General features: G+C 46.6%; 2 protein-coding genes and 7 non-coding genes across 10 annotated transcripts; 8 read left to right on the top strand and 1 right to left on the bottom strand.

The window, feature by feature from the left end:
- The first annotated feature begins 107 nt into the window (after nucleotides 1-107).
- Nucleotides 108-406, top strand: LOC146287315 (signal recognition particle RNA). Its single transcript, XR_014762305.1, has one exon.
- A 288-nt stretch (nucleotides 407-694) lies between these two features.
- On the top strand, nucleotides 695-993 carry LOC146287314 (signal recognition particle RNA). The gene has a single exon (XR_014762348.1).
- A 294-nt stretch (nucleotides 994-1,287) lies between these two features.
- LOC146287313 (signal recognition particle RNA) lies at nucleotides 1,288-1,586 on the top strand. Its single transcript, XR_014762304.1, has one exon.
- Nucleotides 1,587-1,874: 288 nt separating this feature from the next.
- On the top strand, nucleotides 1,875-2,173 carry LOC146287312 (signal recognition particle RNA). The gene has a single exon (XR_014762303.1).
- A 288-nt stretch (nucleotides 2,174-2,461) lies between these two features.
- LOC146287311 (signal recognition particle RNA) lies at nucleotides 2,462-2,760 on the top strand. The gene has a single exon (XR_014762323.1).
- A 293-nt stretch (nucleotides 2,761-3,053) lies between these two features.
- LOC146287310 (signal recognition particle RNA) lies at nucleotides 3,054-3,352 on the top strand. Its single transcript, XR_014762302.1, has one exon.
- A 288-nt stretch (nucleotides 3,353-3,640) lies between these two features.
- On the top strand, nucleotides 3,641-3,939 carry LOC146287309 (signal recognition particle RNA). Its single transcript, XR_014762331.1, has one exon.
- A 296-nt stretch (nucleotides 3,940-4,235) lies between these two features.
- LOC146287308 (MAPK/MAK/MRK overlapping kinase-like) lies at nucleotides 4,236-7,920 on the top strand. Of its 2 annotated transcripts, none has more exons than XM_084700390.1 (12): nucleotides 4,236-4,330; nucleotides 4,850-4,964; nucleotides 5,101-5,190; nucleotides 5,469-5,539; nucleotides 5,847-5,925; nucleotides 6,049-6,097; nucleotides 6,183-6,361; nucleotides 6,534-6,635; nucleotides 6,837-7,010; nucleotides 7,146-7,263; nucleotides 7,401-7,553; nucleotides 7,785-7,920. In XM_084700390.1, the coding sequence occupies exons 3-12, from the start codon at nucleotides 5,144-5,146 to the stop codon at nucleotides 7,878-7,880; spliced, it is 1,068 nt and encodes a 355-aa protein (XP_084556516.1). In that variant the 5' UTR covers nucleotides 4,236-4,330; nucleotides 4,850-4,964; nucleotides 5,101-5,143; the 3' UTR covers nucleotides 7,881-7,920. The 2 variants fall into 2 exon arrangements, with proteins under 2 accessions (XP_084556516.1, XP_084556515.1); XM_084700389.1 differs by lacking the exon at nucleotides 4,236-4,330 and adding an exon at nucleotides 4,546-4,678.
- A 164-nt stretch (nucleotides 7,921-8,084) lies between these two features.
- Nucleotides 8,085-14,136, bottom strand: wdr20b (WD repeat domain 20b). Its single transcript, XM_084700484.1, has 4 exons — nucleotides 13,852-14,136; nucleotides 12,064-12,246; nucleotides 10,339-11,757; nucleotides 8,085-10,001 (listed from the first exon to the last, which is right to left on the bottom strand). The coding sequence occupies exons 1-4, from the start codon at nucleotides 14,098-14,100 to the stop codon at nucleotides 9,948-9,950; spliced, it is 1,905 nt and encodes a 634-aa protein (XP_084556610.1). The 5' UTR covers nucleotides 14,101-14,136; the 3' UTR covers nucleotides 8,085-9,947.
- Between the last annotated feature and the right edge of the window lie 750 nt (nucleotides 14,137-14,886).

The raw sequence follows: 14,886 nt of genomic DNA, 5'->3' as shown, positions 1-14,886 counted from the left end.
CAAGAGAATTCGACTCAAAACAAATTAATAGGCTGTGCAGATGTAGCCCATTCTCGATGACGTCACACGAAATCAACTCATGACCCACACCTGCAGCTTCAGATCTCGCCGGGCACGGTGGCGCGTGCCTGTAATCCAAGTTACCGGGAGGCTGAGGTTGTCGGATCGAATGAGCCCGGGGTTTGTGGGTTGCAGTCTGCTGTGTCGAACGGGTGTCCAGACTAAGTTCGGTATCGATATGGTGCTCCTGGGGGAGCCCGGGACTACCAGGTCGTCTAAGGAGAGGTGTACCGGCCCAGGTCGGAAACGGAGCAGGTCAAAGCCCCCGTACCGTACAGTAGTGGGATTGCGCCCGTGAATAGACGCTGCAGCTCAGCCTTGGCAATAATTCGGAACCCAACCTTTTTATTCTTCTCCATTTGTGTTGATAAATAAAACAACAGTTCCTTTGGTTGCTTATGTCACACAGTAGGCTAGATCCAAAACAACAGGCTATTCATCTTTGGGGATTTCATAGAACCTCATATTCCCAAAAAGGTTGGCATAGCACATTTGTATTCATTTATTTCGAATGCAATGAATACAGACAAGAGAATTCGACTCAAAACAAATTAATAGGCTGTGCAGATGTAGCCCATTCTCGATGACGTCACACGAAATCAACTCATGACCCACACCTGCAGCTTCAGATCTCGCCGGGCACGGTGGCGCGTGCCTGTAATCCAAGTTACCGGGAGGCTGAGGTTGTCGGATCGAATGAGCCCGGGGTTTGTGGGTTGCAGTCTGCTATGTCGAACGGGTGTCCAGACTAAGTTCGGTATCGATATGGTGCTCCTGGGGGAGCCCGGGACTACCAGGTCGTCTAAGGAGAGGTGTACCGGCCCAGGTCGGAAACGGAGCAGGTCAAAGCCCCCTTACCGTCCAGTAGTGGGATTGCGCCCGTGAATAGACGCTGCAGCTCAGCCTTGGCAATAATTCGGAACCCAGCCTTTTTATTCTTCTCCATTTGTGTTGATAAATAAAACAACAGTTCCTTTGGTTGCTTATGTCACACAGTAGGCTAGATCCAAAACAACAGGCTATTCGTCTTTGGGGGTTTCATAGAACCTCATATTCCCAAAAAGGTTGGCATAGCACATTTGTATTCATTTATTTCGAATGCAATGAATAGGCCTACAGACAAGAGAATTCGACTCAAAACAAATTAATAGGCTGTGCAGATGTAGCCCATTCTCGATGACGTCACACGAAATCAACTCATGACCCACACCTGCAGCTTCAGATCTCGCCGGGCACGGTGGCGCGTGCCTGTAATCCAAGTTACCGGGAGGCTGAGGTTGTCGGATCGAATGAGCCCGGGGTTTGTGGGTTGCAGTCTGCTGTGTCGAACGGGTGTCCAGACTAAGTTCGGTATCGATATGGTGCTCCTGGGGGAGCCCGGGACTACCAGGTCGTCTAAGGAGAGGTGTACCGGCCCAGGTCGGAAACGGAGCAGGTCAAAGCCCCCGTACCGTACAGTAGTGGGATTGCGCCCGTGAATAGACGCTGCAGCTCAGCCTTGGCAATAATTCGGAACCCAACCTTTTTATTCTTCTCCATTTGTGTTGATAAATAAAACAACAGTTCCTTTGGTTGCTTATGTCACACAGTAGGCTAGATCCAAAACAACAGGCTATTCATCTTTGGGGATTTCATAGAACCTCATATTCCCAAAAAGGTTGGCATAGCACATTTGTATTCATTTATTTCGAATGCAATGAATACAGACAAGAGAATTCGACTCAAAACAAATTAATAGGCTGTGCAGATGTAGCCCATTCTCGATGACGTCACACGAAATCAACTCATGACCCACACCTGCAGCTTCAGATCTCGCCGGGCACGGTGGCGCGTGCCTGTAATCCAAGTTACCGGGAGGCTGAGGTTGTCGGATCGAATGAGCCCGGGGTTTGTGGGTTGCAGTCTGCTGTGTCGAACGGGTGTCCAGACTAAGTTCGGTATCGATATGGTGCTCCTGGGGGAGCCCGGGACTACCAGGTCGTCTAAGGAGAGGTGTACCGGCCCAGGTCGGAAACGGAGCAGGTCAAAGCCCCCGTACCGTACAGTAGTGGGATTGCGCCCGTGAATAGACGCTGCAGCTCAGCCTTGGCAATAATTCGGAACCCAACCTTTTTATTCTTCTCCATTTGTGTTGATAAATAAAACAACAGTTCCTTTGGTTGCTTATGTCACACAGTAGGCTAGATCCAAAACAACAGGCTATTCATCTTTGGGGATTTCATAGAACCTCATATTCCCAAAAAGGTTGGCATAGCACATTTGTATTCATTTATTTCGAATGCAATGAATACAGACAAGAGAATTCGACTCAAAACAAATTAATAGGCTGTGCAGATGTAGCCCATTCTCGATGACGTCACACGAAATCAACTCATGACCCACACCTGCAGCTTCAGATCTCGCCGGGCACGGTGGCGCGTGCCTGTAATCCAAGTTACCGGGAGGCTGAGGTTGTCGGATCGAATGAGCCCGGGGTTTGTGGGTTGCAGTCTGCTATGTCGAACGGGTGTCCAGACTAAGTTCGGTATCGATATGGTGCTCCTGGGGGAGCCCGGGACTACCAGGTCGTCTAAGGAGAGGTGTACCGGCCCAGGTCGGAAACGGAGCAGGTCAAAGCCCCCGTACCGTCCAGTAGTGGGATTGCGCCCGTGAATAGACGCTGCAGCTCAGCCTTGGCAATAATTCGGAACCCAGCCTTTTTATTCTTTCCATTTGTGTTGATAAATAAAACAACAGTTCCTTTGGTTGCTTATGTCACACAGTAGGCTAGATCCAAAACAACAGGCTATTCGTCTTTGGGGGTTTCATAGAACCTCATATTCCCAAAAAGGTTGGCATAGCACATTTGTATTCATTTATTTCGAATGCAATGAATAGGCCTACAGACAAGAGAATTCGACTCAAAACAAATTAATAGGCTGTGCAGATGTAGCCCATTCTCGATGACGTCACACGAAATCAACTCATGACCCACACCTGCAGCTTCAGATCTCGCCGGGCACGGTGGCGCGTGCCTGTAATCCAAGTTACCGGGAGGCTGAGGTTGTCGGATCGAATGAGCCCGGGGTTTGTGGGTTGCAGTCTGCTGTGTCGAACGGGTGTCCAGACTAAGTTCGGTATCGATATGGTGCTCCTGGGGGAGCCCGGGACTACCAGGTCGTCTAAGGAGAGGTGTACCGGCCCAGGTCGGAAACGGAGCAGGTCAAAGCCCCCGTACCGTACAGTAGTGGGATTGCGCCCGTGAATAGACGCTGCAGCTCAGCCTTGGCAATAATTCGGAACCCAACCTTTTTATTCTTCTCCATTTGTGTTGATAAATAAAACAACAGTTCCTTTGGTTGCTTATGTCACACAGTAGGCTAGATCCAAAACAACAGGCTATTCATCTTTGGGGATTTCATAGAACCTCATATTCCCAAAAAGGTTGGCATAGCACATTTGTATTCATTTATTTCGAATGCAATGAATACAGACAAGAGAATTCGACTCAAAACAAATTAATAGGCTGTGCAGATGTAGCCCATTCTCGATGACGTCACACGAAATCAACTCATGACCCACACCTGCAGCTTCAGATCTCGCCGGGCACGGTGGCGCGTGCCTGTAATCCAAGTTACCGGGAGGCTGAGGTTGTCGGATCGAATGAGCCCGGGGTTTGTGGGTTGCAGTCTGCTATGTCGAACGGGTGTCCAGACTAAGTTCGGTATCGATATGGTGCTCCTGGGGGAGCCCGGGACTACCAGGTCGTCTAAGGAGAGGTGTACCGGCCCAGGTCGGAAACGGAGCAGGTCAAAGCCCCCGTACCGTCCAGTAGTGGGATTGCGCCCGTGAATAGACGCTGCAGCTCAGCCTTGGCAATAATTCGGAACCCATCCTTTTTATTCTTCTCCATTTGTGTTGATAAATAAAACAACAGTTCCTTTGGTTGCTTATGTCACACAGTAGGCTAGATCCAAAACAACAGGCTATTCATCTTTGGGGATTTCATAGAACCTCATATTCCCAAAAAGGTTGGCATAGCACATTTGTATTCATTTATTTCGAATGCAATGAATACAGACAAGAGAATTCGACTCAAAACAAATTAATAGGCTGTGCAGATGTAGCCCATTCTCGATGACGTCACACAAAATCAACTCATGACCCACACCTGCAGCTTCTGATCTCGCCGGGCACGGTGGTGCGTGCCTGTAATCCAAGTTACCGGGAGGCTGAGGTTGTCGGATCGAATGAGCCCGGGGTTTGTGGGATACAACCACTATCTGTATATGTGCGTCTTCCAAATGAAATGTTGAACCGGTGTCCAGGCAACACTTCGATACGAAACTTTTGAACATGTGTATCGTTGTTAAGATGTTTACTTTGAATGCGTGCTTTGTTCAATTGTACTAATTTTTATACCGCCTCCTACTGAAATTACCCGTAAATTGCAGCTTTCTTTCAGGCGTTACTTGGCAGAGGTCTCTTATGACCCTCAGAATGATGTCATAATTCCCCTTGTCATTTCGATATGTTGTGATGTCTGTGTCTGTATTACACATCAGTCTACATTTTACTTGTGGCCACCTGAAATGCAATATGTCATTCAGAGCTAAAGAATCAAACTGAAGAATGAATAGTACGAACATTTGTGCACATTTATATTATTTTAACTTCAGTCATTAGTGTTTTAGGGTTGATTTAGACATGTCATAAGGACTATGGGCCATTATTGGATTGCATATATTTCCGAATTCATCCTGGCACTACCCAAGCCTTCAGTATGTCATGTTTTTTTGTTCTGTCACAGAATATAGAACAATCAAGAAGATTGGAGAGGGGACATTTGCTGTTGTGGTTAAGGCCAAAAGTCTGGAGGATGGAAAATACTATGCCTGTAAGACATTGAAACACACTCTAAGAAGGTAACTCACAACACTTGTAAATTGATACTATACATTTCTCTTTTAAACTTACACTGACACCAGTTGAACACAAAAAGTAATATCATGGCACAGATTTAGATATTCTTTCCTGTAAATCTTCTGTGTGGTTTTTCAGTTGGAACCATGTTTACAACCTGAGAGAGGTCCAAGCTTTGAGGATGCTGGACTCACACCCCAACCTCCTGCAGCTCCATGATATCCTTTTGTGAGGATTCAGCAACCGTACTATAAAGTTAATGTGTGGTGGTTTATTCAGGCAACTTGGCTATTTGGTGTAAGATGTGTTGAAGTGGTGACATTACCTGCTTCCCAGCAGTATCTTATTTTGCTGTTTGTTTGATCAGTAGGTCTTTTGAAACATTCAAGCCAATTAATTCACTTGTTGCTCCAACTATATCCAGGACATCCTGCCAATAGATCAATTGGAAAAAACAGATGCAAAATCAAAATGACTCATTTTCTTTGGTCTTGTCGGCTGTTTAGTGATCTGGAAACTGGATCAGTGTGCCTGGTATTTGAACTGATGGAGATGAATATATTTGAGTTGATCAAAGGTCAGTGATATGAGGCAACATGTCCATCCAAAAGTTCTGTTCTATCAATCAATGTGTCTGTCTGTCTGTCTGTCTGTCCATCCGCCCATCCATCCATCCATTTATCCATCCATCCATGTCTTCTCCTTCCATTATCCCAGTCACCTATCCACCTATGTCATTGTAACTGAGGAACAGTACAAGTTATGCAAAACACAAACAATACAGGCTACCTAATGTTGGACAGTTCACCATTCTGTTCACAGCATGACGTTGACCAGAAAGGAATCTGAACTATCTGACGTGCTAAAAAGTGTTTTATTTTAAGCCCGCCAGTATCCCATGCCAGAGAGCAAGATCCAGAACTACATGTACCAGCTTTGCAAGTCTCTCCACCACCTGCACAGGTATGCTCTGGAGTTATTCTGCAAGCACAGTCTCGTAGTCCTAGTAAATTATTGTTTATAACACTTAGAAAGATGAGAAAACAGCCATGGTGGACAAAACACAACCTGTCTTCACTTTGTCAGCAACGGGATCTTTCACAGGGATGTCAAACCTGAAAACATTCTGATCAAGGTGAGACAGCCAGTCAACTCCAAAACACTTCACATCTCAACAACATTTAATACAGACGCAGTTTTAGAACCAAATACCCCAACAGCACAACACTCTGAAGCTGGGAGACTTTGGCTCCTGTAATAGTCTGTACGCAGGACCTCCCTACACCGAGTACATCTCCACCCGGTGGTACCGCGCACCCGAGTGTCTGCTTACTGACGGACACTACTCACACAAGATGGACTTGTGGAGCGCTGGCTGCGTCTTTTATGAGATCCTCACGTAGGCATACATTACACTGGGCATGAGAACAAACAGTCAACCTATGAAACATGTGAACTATTGAAACATTATGGTGAAACAAAAATGTCTCGTTAGAATATGCTGTTATTTGTGGTTTCATTTTTTTCTCTCCAAGTTTTCACCCCTTGACATGACTTCCTGTTCGCTCCAGGTTTAGACCGCTCTTCCCTGGATCCAGTGATCTTGACCAGGTGTCAAAGATCCATGATGTCCTGGGAACACCCAAACCCACTGTTCTTAGGAAGTTCAAGCCGTGAGTAAAGGGCTTCTACCACTTGACATCCACAGTTGATAAGCCAGTCCCTCTTCCAAAACCAGTAATAGTAAAAGAAAAATGACACCTGTCCTTCTCTAAATCAAGCCGATTGCTGTCAATAGACAAGTCTAATGCTACTTTCTACCCTACATCCATTCATTTGAAACCACTGTTTGAAAGTAGACTCATTCCCGTCAGATATCGTAAGGTGGCCTTCAACTTTACGAAGAGGAAAGGCAGAGGTCTGTCTGCTCTGATCCCTCAGTGCTCCGAGACGAGCATGTCCTTGCTGGGCCTCATGTTGCAGTACGACCCAGAGGAGCGCATCAGCTCCAGAGCTGCACTGCAGCACCTCTGGTTCAGAGAACAGCGGTTAGTCTCTGGGACAACAACCCACTCTGCCAGTCTAGCCTGAATGAACACGATGATTGTATTGGTGACAGTCCCAACTGTTTGCAGACAAAACCGTGTTGTGTGCATGTGTGGGCATGTTGATTTTTCTGGCAGGCTGGAGGAGAGGAGAGCCACTAGCCTGACCCGACAAACCAGCATGGATCTAGAGAGAGGACAGAGAAGCACCCACTCTCCCAGCACTGGAGCCAACCAGAAACATGGGATGCGACAGGTCCTTACACACACAGACACAGAATTTTGGGACACCGATCAACTAGAGTGCCAAGCCAATATGGCCGCCCAACATTCCAAATGCAAGAGTAATCAACTCCACCTCTCACAGCCTGTTTGATCGTGTCTCCTTTCTAGGCCTGTCAGGTAGTGAAGCTGCCCAGGCTGAACCAAGCCATCCAGCCTTCCCCCAGGGCCTGCCCTGACTCCCTGCCCTTCTGTCCAGCCAGGTGCAACCAAGAACGTCTTCCACCCATTACCAACAGGACCAATCGCTCCACTTGCCAGAAGGTAAGGATTTTGAAACTTTCAAATACATAGAAAGGGAGATTGAGAACTTCTTCGAATTATGTAAGTTGTATAAATATTGTGTATTATATAATATTGAGTAACCTAGGGTTTTAGCATGGATAGTCAGATTATTCATGTCCATACTGCTGTATGTATCAGTGACCTGTCAATCTGAACTGAGTGGTGATGTCCTACTGAACTCCCCTCATGCCTGTTCTGGGTTTCCCACAGCCCAGAGAAGAGGTTCCACTGCAGGCAAAGGAGAGAACCATATTTCCCCCTCTGGGTAACACCAACAGGAAGGAGTCACGAAGCCCTCACGCATAATATGTTAATCTTAGCTTCTCTCATACCACATGCCAAGTTATTAAAACTAGATTCAACTTTACACAGAGTGAATAATTTCACAGCATGCTTGAGGACAATTCTGTGCATAATCCTCATAACCCAAGCTTTGTGAAAAAAAAAGAAGAAAAAATGGCCCTAATGTTACTTGTTCCCTATGTGCAAGAAAGAGGTCAGAGACAGGTGGTCTGTCAAAGCTGTTTAATAGATATAACATGGAGGAAAAAAGCTCCCACTGTTAAGAATCCTCACACCCCTCTGTGGGTGCTCCGAGTACTTGCTGGATCCAAGCACCCTTACCATCAAGTACTGACGTTATCAACACAGTGTCAGTCAGTTCACACAATGACGACATCAGTCCCCATCATCGTTCCTCATAGCACCCATGACCCCCACTCCCATGACGCAACACCGGACCAGTCTGGTTGGTTATGTAGGTGAGTGAGTTATTCACACATGTCAATGCACTGGTGCTAATGGGTGAAGGGACTATGTCAGTCTTAGTCTTCTGTGGTTTACCTGAGCTCTGAGTGATGGCTGAGTTAGACTGCTGCACTTCGGCCTTCCTGCCTACCTGGAGGACCCTGCAGCCACAGGCTAGCTAGCGCTCAGCACTACCTATTAGTTAAGAGGATTTCATAGACTTCTCCTATACCAAATGTTTCATTAAGAAAAATACACCTGAATTTTCTTTATGTACAACAGAAAAGAAACATTAACCTGCATATTCAAGATTCATTTTAATATTATTATGTATATATTTTTCTGCATTAGAAATGTCACTATTTTCTGAAATGAGGAACTTCCAACTAGAAATAATGATCATTTCACCCATAAATCATTGAAGTACAATATTTACATATATAATACAGAGCCCATTTTAATCTGAAACAATATTAAAATAAATGTTCAATAGATACAAAGGTTTTTATTCTATTTATATTCCAACCTTGTCAGGGAGTCCTTGCACACTCCAAAATTGTAAAGCCATTCTCTTCTAATAAACTATTAAGTGCAAACAATTTTATCTTATTTTTCTTTCTTTAAAAAAAACTATGATTGCAGCATCCAGAGTTCAGACAGAGGGGGGTGACGTCATAATCCCATAATCCCAAGTGCATCCAAGGCCTTCTTCCAAAGAAAAAGAAAACGTTATGTCCCGTCAGACTTAAATGAATTTAAAAAAATTAAAAAGAAACAGAAAATGACAGAACAAGAAAAATCAGTGCAAAATACTCAAGCTATGATATTCTGATTGAGATTTTCAAAAGCCTTTTTTTTGTCTTGGTAAAGGAAGCAAAGACTCCAGTCTCCCTTATCTGTGAGCTTGAGATCGAGCTGTATCAGGAAGGTGAGACCAGAAGGTGAGACCAGAGGAGAGACCAGAGGTACAACTAGAGGAAAGACCAGAGGAAAGACCCAAGGTACGACCAGAGGAGAGACCAGAGGAGAGACCAGAGGAGAGACCAGAGCCTAGTCTGACGACAACCTGCCTGTCCTTACGTCCTGTGCGGTTTGTTTGGAAGAAGCCAGGTACAAGAGATGTGTATAAAATATGGCAGAAGTTCCCACATAGGACCCTGTTGTCGGCCTGGATAAAGCCTTCCCCACACTGCGCTTACCCCTGTCCAATCTCCTTCAGGTCAGTCCACACGTGGAAAGGAAGCCACAGGTTGTTTTCAGACTAAGCGGGACACAAGCTGATTAAAACCAAGGTCGAAGCACACTGAAAGCAGCCTGCTCAGATCCCTGATCAAACAAAACAGTAAAAGTCTCCCAAGACCTGTTCAAGCTTGCATCTCTCACATCCTTTCCCCACTTGTCAGACAGCGTGTTGGTACTACCATACACACTCACAGCTATCTGGACATGAAAAGGAACCCAATCAGAGCATGGTAGGTGGGGATCACACTGATGATGGTGATGATGACGATGGAGGTGATGATGATGATGTGAGAGTGAAGAGCAGCGCTGCAGGGCCTGGGTCTGGGTGATCCCGTCTCTGTGCAATGGAGCTTGGTTAAGCAGCAGCAGCAGCAGGAGCCAGGGCTATACTACTGTCCCACTGGGGGAGTTGGCTGGGTTCTGGGATGATAGTAAACCCTGTGTCCGAGAGAGAGGGAGGGAGGGAGAGAGAGAGAGGGAGTGTGTGAGTGTTGGGTTAGACTGAGAGGAACACATAATGAACACATGACAATTGTGAAAGTATCATGGAGTTAGTCCTATTGGTAAGTTAGGGTAGTTGGCACATCTGTTTATAAATGAGGTGTCTTCGATCCTAACAAACCAACATGTATGTAACTATTATACAGGGTACTATTAATCAATGTTACTATTATACAAGTTATTACATTTAGATACAGTTTTGTACCATCTCTAGGCCAGCGAATTAATCACATCCCAGTAACCAGGGGGGAGGGGGGAGGGATCAACAACTCACCACTTTCCCCGGCCTGGCCCATGTGCAAATGAAGCCCTCCTGACAGGCTGTGACCAGACAGTCCTCCAGGAAGATTAACACAGTGAGTCTCTCGTGAGCGATCTTCTTACACACCAGGGGCTCCAGCAGAGGAACATCCTCCATGCGCGGGCACAGCAGGGTGCCCAGAGTCTTAGCGGCGTCTGCCTTGGCCGTCCGCGCCGAGCTCAGCTGGTTGAGCTTGTCGCTGCTTTTGCTGCTGATGTGGCCCATGCTGTGGTTGCGTTTGTGGTCCTTCTCGTGGCGCTCCTTGCGCGTGTCGTGCAGCGACAGCGTGGCAAACTTGCTGACGCCCGTGGCGATGAAGGCGCTGTCGATGATGCTGCCGCCCTTCGTACTGCTGCCGCTGCTCCCGGTGTGGCTGTTGGGGGTGCTGCCCCCTGCTGGGTTGGAGGAGTGTGGCAGGCTGTTGGAGCGAGGCAGGGGGGCAGGGAGGGAGTTAGCGGGGTTGCCACTGTTACTACTACTGCTTACACTGTTGTTGCCGTTTGTGCCGGAGGGATTTGAGATGGTGGAGTTGGTGGTGGTGGTGGTCGTAGTAGTGGTGGTAGCAACAGTCACCCCAGTGGCAGGAGGGGGGGTGGTGGCACTCATGACGTTAGTGTGAGTTCGGGTACGGGACAGGGGGAGATGGGGGAAGAGAATGTCCTCTGTCAGGTCCCACAGGCACAGCTGTGTGTCCTGCCCCACCGAGCCAAACCGGTAGGTCACGCTGACCGGCCTCCCATCTGTGGAGTTCCTTTTGGAGAGGCCTGACTGGCCGCTGTTGGCCCGGTCTCTACCCGCTCCGAAATGGATCTGCTCGTGGAATTCCTCGTCGCTGCCGCTGAACTCAGCCGGCGGGTCGCTGTCCTCCACGCTGGTCGTGCAGTGATCGAACGCCACCACGCTCACCCACGACTTGTGACCGTGACCCCTCGCGATCACCCTGCAGTCTGAGAACGACCACACGGTCACCAGGTCGTCCTCCCCGCCCGCTACGATGTACCGTCCGTCCGGGCTCCAGCACACACACAGCAGCCCGCCAAAATAGCTCTTCATGGTTCCGTGGAGCTCCGCGGCATCGAAGCCAAACACCCGCAAGAAGCCGTCCTGGCTGGCGCAGGCCAGGAACTTACCGTCCGGGGAGAAGGCAAACTCGTTGAGCGCCCCCTCGCCCACCGTCCAGCGGAGTAAGGGATTGCGGGCGGACTTGCTCTTGCAGGTGTGCACGGCGTAGCTGTCGCCCTGCTTTAGGAGCTGGTAGTGGGGCGCCGTGGTGCCACAGGTGTGCTCCACGTTGTACAGGTACAAACTGCCGCTGGAGTGGGCCACCAGGAACAGGCTCTCAGAACCAGGGACCCACCGCACGCACGTCACCCGAGACTTGTCTATTAGTCTCTGGGGGAGGAGAGACAAAGAAGCTTGTGAGGGCGTGTGAGAACACCTGCTTTTCCGAAAAGTATGGCACTCTTGGAATTTGACACTCGATCATTGACAATCCTACATGAAAATGATCTGTCTATGCCTCGCAGAAAGTAGACATTCATTGACTACCTGTATTTTTTTCTTGTATTTTTCCATTCATGTACTGACATTCATGTGTGGGACAAGCAGAGAAGAGAGGCTGTGGTGGACATGCAATCTGCTTTCAAGAGGGTCATTAAAAGACACAAACTCTGATCCATAAGGGAGTGGGGTACCCACCTCCTCATTGAACAGCTTGCTGGTCTCCTTCTTGATGGGGTCGATGAGCTGCACCTGTCCGGCAGAGAAGCCCACCAGCAGGGAGACGCTCTCTGCCGTGGCAGTGAGGGGGTTGAAGTCATGACAAGTAGGCTGCGTTCCTTTGTATATCCTCTTGTCTATAGGCTTGCTGAGATCTGCTGCCTGGAAGGTTCGAGGACACGTTATTACATACCACATACCTCTTTAGTTCATTATCATAAAAAGATCTGTTGTAACTAAATCCGACATATCCAAGCCCGATGACTTTGAACAGCCCAACAACAATCTGACTTGTCTTCGGCGATTGTCTTGTAGAAGATGTTGACACAGAAAATGCACCAACAGCACAAACACAATCAAAAATAAACCTCCAGTCCCAGGCTACAGCAGATCCAATCGATTGACTTCATCAAACAAGTAGCGACTGGTAATACTTGTTATCATCTACACTGGACCGAAGACACTGCACCTATCTGGGGGTAATGATGTTTGAAACACTGGCAATCATTACCCTAGAGACTGAGGCCCAGAAGGGAATGTAGGTTACCCTGCAGTGCCTGTGTCTACCAACAGGTGGCTGGGCTATGCAAAGTTAACTAGATCAAGTTGAACTAAGGCCAAACTGGTGAAAATGTTAAGTTGCTATTATGTGAACTCCAGAAACATCACCTACAATTAACTTGCTAATCGCTAGTTCAGAGTTTATAGGATTGATGTTATCAATATAATAAATGATTCACTTGCAAATTGGATAAGATTGAGATTATCAATATGGCCAATGATGCACCAGCAACCATTCAACTGGGGTTGCAATGGGATATAGCAAGGCACCACCTAGTCAATGGGATGATTAGATATAAATAGACACAATATGTCAACCTTTGTTGGACTATTACTTCACAAGCAGTTCTAAAGACATATTCAATATGAGGGGTTGAATGTAAGGTCCGTTAGGCTACTATGGAAGAAAACCACAACTGTGTGTGATGATCATCACCACAACCACCTCTGTCAACAACCGCTTCTTGCTAAAATGCCAACACCCCCATGTACAAACAGGAGGTCACAACCACCGCAACCCGCAAGCCTCACTTGAGCATGACATCAACAAAAACAGAACTGCCCAGCAATGTTCCACACAAACACACCGTCATTAAATGACAGACACACAAACACTGTCTCCCCTCAGACTAACATCGATGCCTCTCTAACAACCATTCTGTGTAATGTTAGCACACAATACATTATTGTAACACCTAGCTAACTGAACAGGTCAGTACTGCAATGAATCTGTCAATATAGTTTCTACTTTACAGTGCCAATCGTCAATGACGGGACGTGTCACACTGGATGTCAACATCGTGTCGCACTCATCTCATGACGAGCCATTCCTTCACTCCAAGGTTAAGCGTGAACATTTCGAGTGCAATTCAGCCTCGAAAGAATGTAATGTCACACATGCTGCACCGGCAAGATGAAAAGTTCGCCAGCACTAAAATGCGGACGTTAACTTCGTTACAACTAGTTAGCTACCGAACTACACATAGCACATCCCGGACAAGGTACGGGCAAAACAAACTGTGGCGATGCTAGCTAAATTAGCTAGGTAGCTAACGTTAGCTAGCTGGCCAGATATATGGCCTAGCTTGACTGGCTATGTGCGTACGTCAATGAAACAACCAAATTGACAGGCATAATGCAACATATTTGAAGACAGACATTAACTCCATAGCTTTAAATGCGTTGTAATAAAACAATGTTATTTACCTTTCTCACGCCTTTGTAAATATAAAAGTACAGTTCCCGGCCCACATTGAAACAGATTCTGTCGCCGTTACCGGACTGATCGTTCACATTAACGAATGATACCTTAACTGGATTCGAGCCCTGTGAGTTAAAAGGCACCCTGTTTGGGCGGCTGTATTCGGAGTGAGTGAGGAGTTTATAGACACCTTCCCGAGTGGTGAATTGAGTTTTAATTTCGTTCATCTCCTTCCCTCCTCCCTCCGCCGCCATCTTGGAAATTGGCGTTCATCCTGTCCAAACCCCGGATCTTACCCACAGTGCATGCGTTCAACCGTTGATTCCAGAACTTAGGAGTAACTTTTGTTAAAAGTACTTGGGCTATCCTGCGGTGTACTGTGTTGCGATTGATCAGTGTTTTTGCAAGGCTACTTTACAGAAATAGTAGGAATTCAACAAAACTATGGTCATGTGCTTTCAGGGGGATGAGTAAAGTCTTCGCGATTGTTGAGTAAACTTCTTAGCTTAAGAAAGAAGCCAGAATTAGACAAATGGCATTGTATAAGCTATATGTGTAGTAGTATATAACAGCTAAATTATGTAAAAAAAATAAAAAAATAAATAAACGTATGTTTATACCCGAGTGTCCTCACGTCTGCGCTGAAGTATTCCACACTGAAACGTTAAACATTTGCTCATTTGTAACTAATTTCTCTCTAAATCTCTCCCATGTCTGACCAAGGTATAAAAAAGAGAAGAGTGAATTTGAAACGCCAGTTGAAATTAAATGAGAACATGACTAGCATAAACCCACGACTCAGACTAGAAGATCACAATTATATTGTGTCAACTTGCACTGTAGAAGTTGGAAACCAAGATACGATGATTCATCATGCTCAATTGAGGTCAGGGTATATTTAAAATGTTCTGCTGTCTCATCTGGATGTTTCTAAGGAAACAGCTTCCATTAACAACTATTAACGTTCAGATTACTGGTGTGTGGGAAAAATGAATAGCAGTGCCATCCTCTGTATAGCTGAAGTCATAGCACCCTAGTCA

Source organism: Hypomesus nipponensis, chromosome 6 (assembly GCF_054491055.1).
Source record: "Hypomesus nipponensis isolate SF chromosome 6, ASM5449105v1, whole genome shotgun sequence".
Lineage (NCBI taxonomy): Eukaryota > Metazoa > Chordata > Actinopteri > Osmeriformes > Osmeridae > Hypomesus > Hypomesus nipponensis.
The sequence above is the reverse complement of the archived record's forward strand: the minus strand, read 5'-3'. Positions and strand labels throughout refer to the sequence as shown.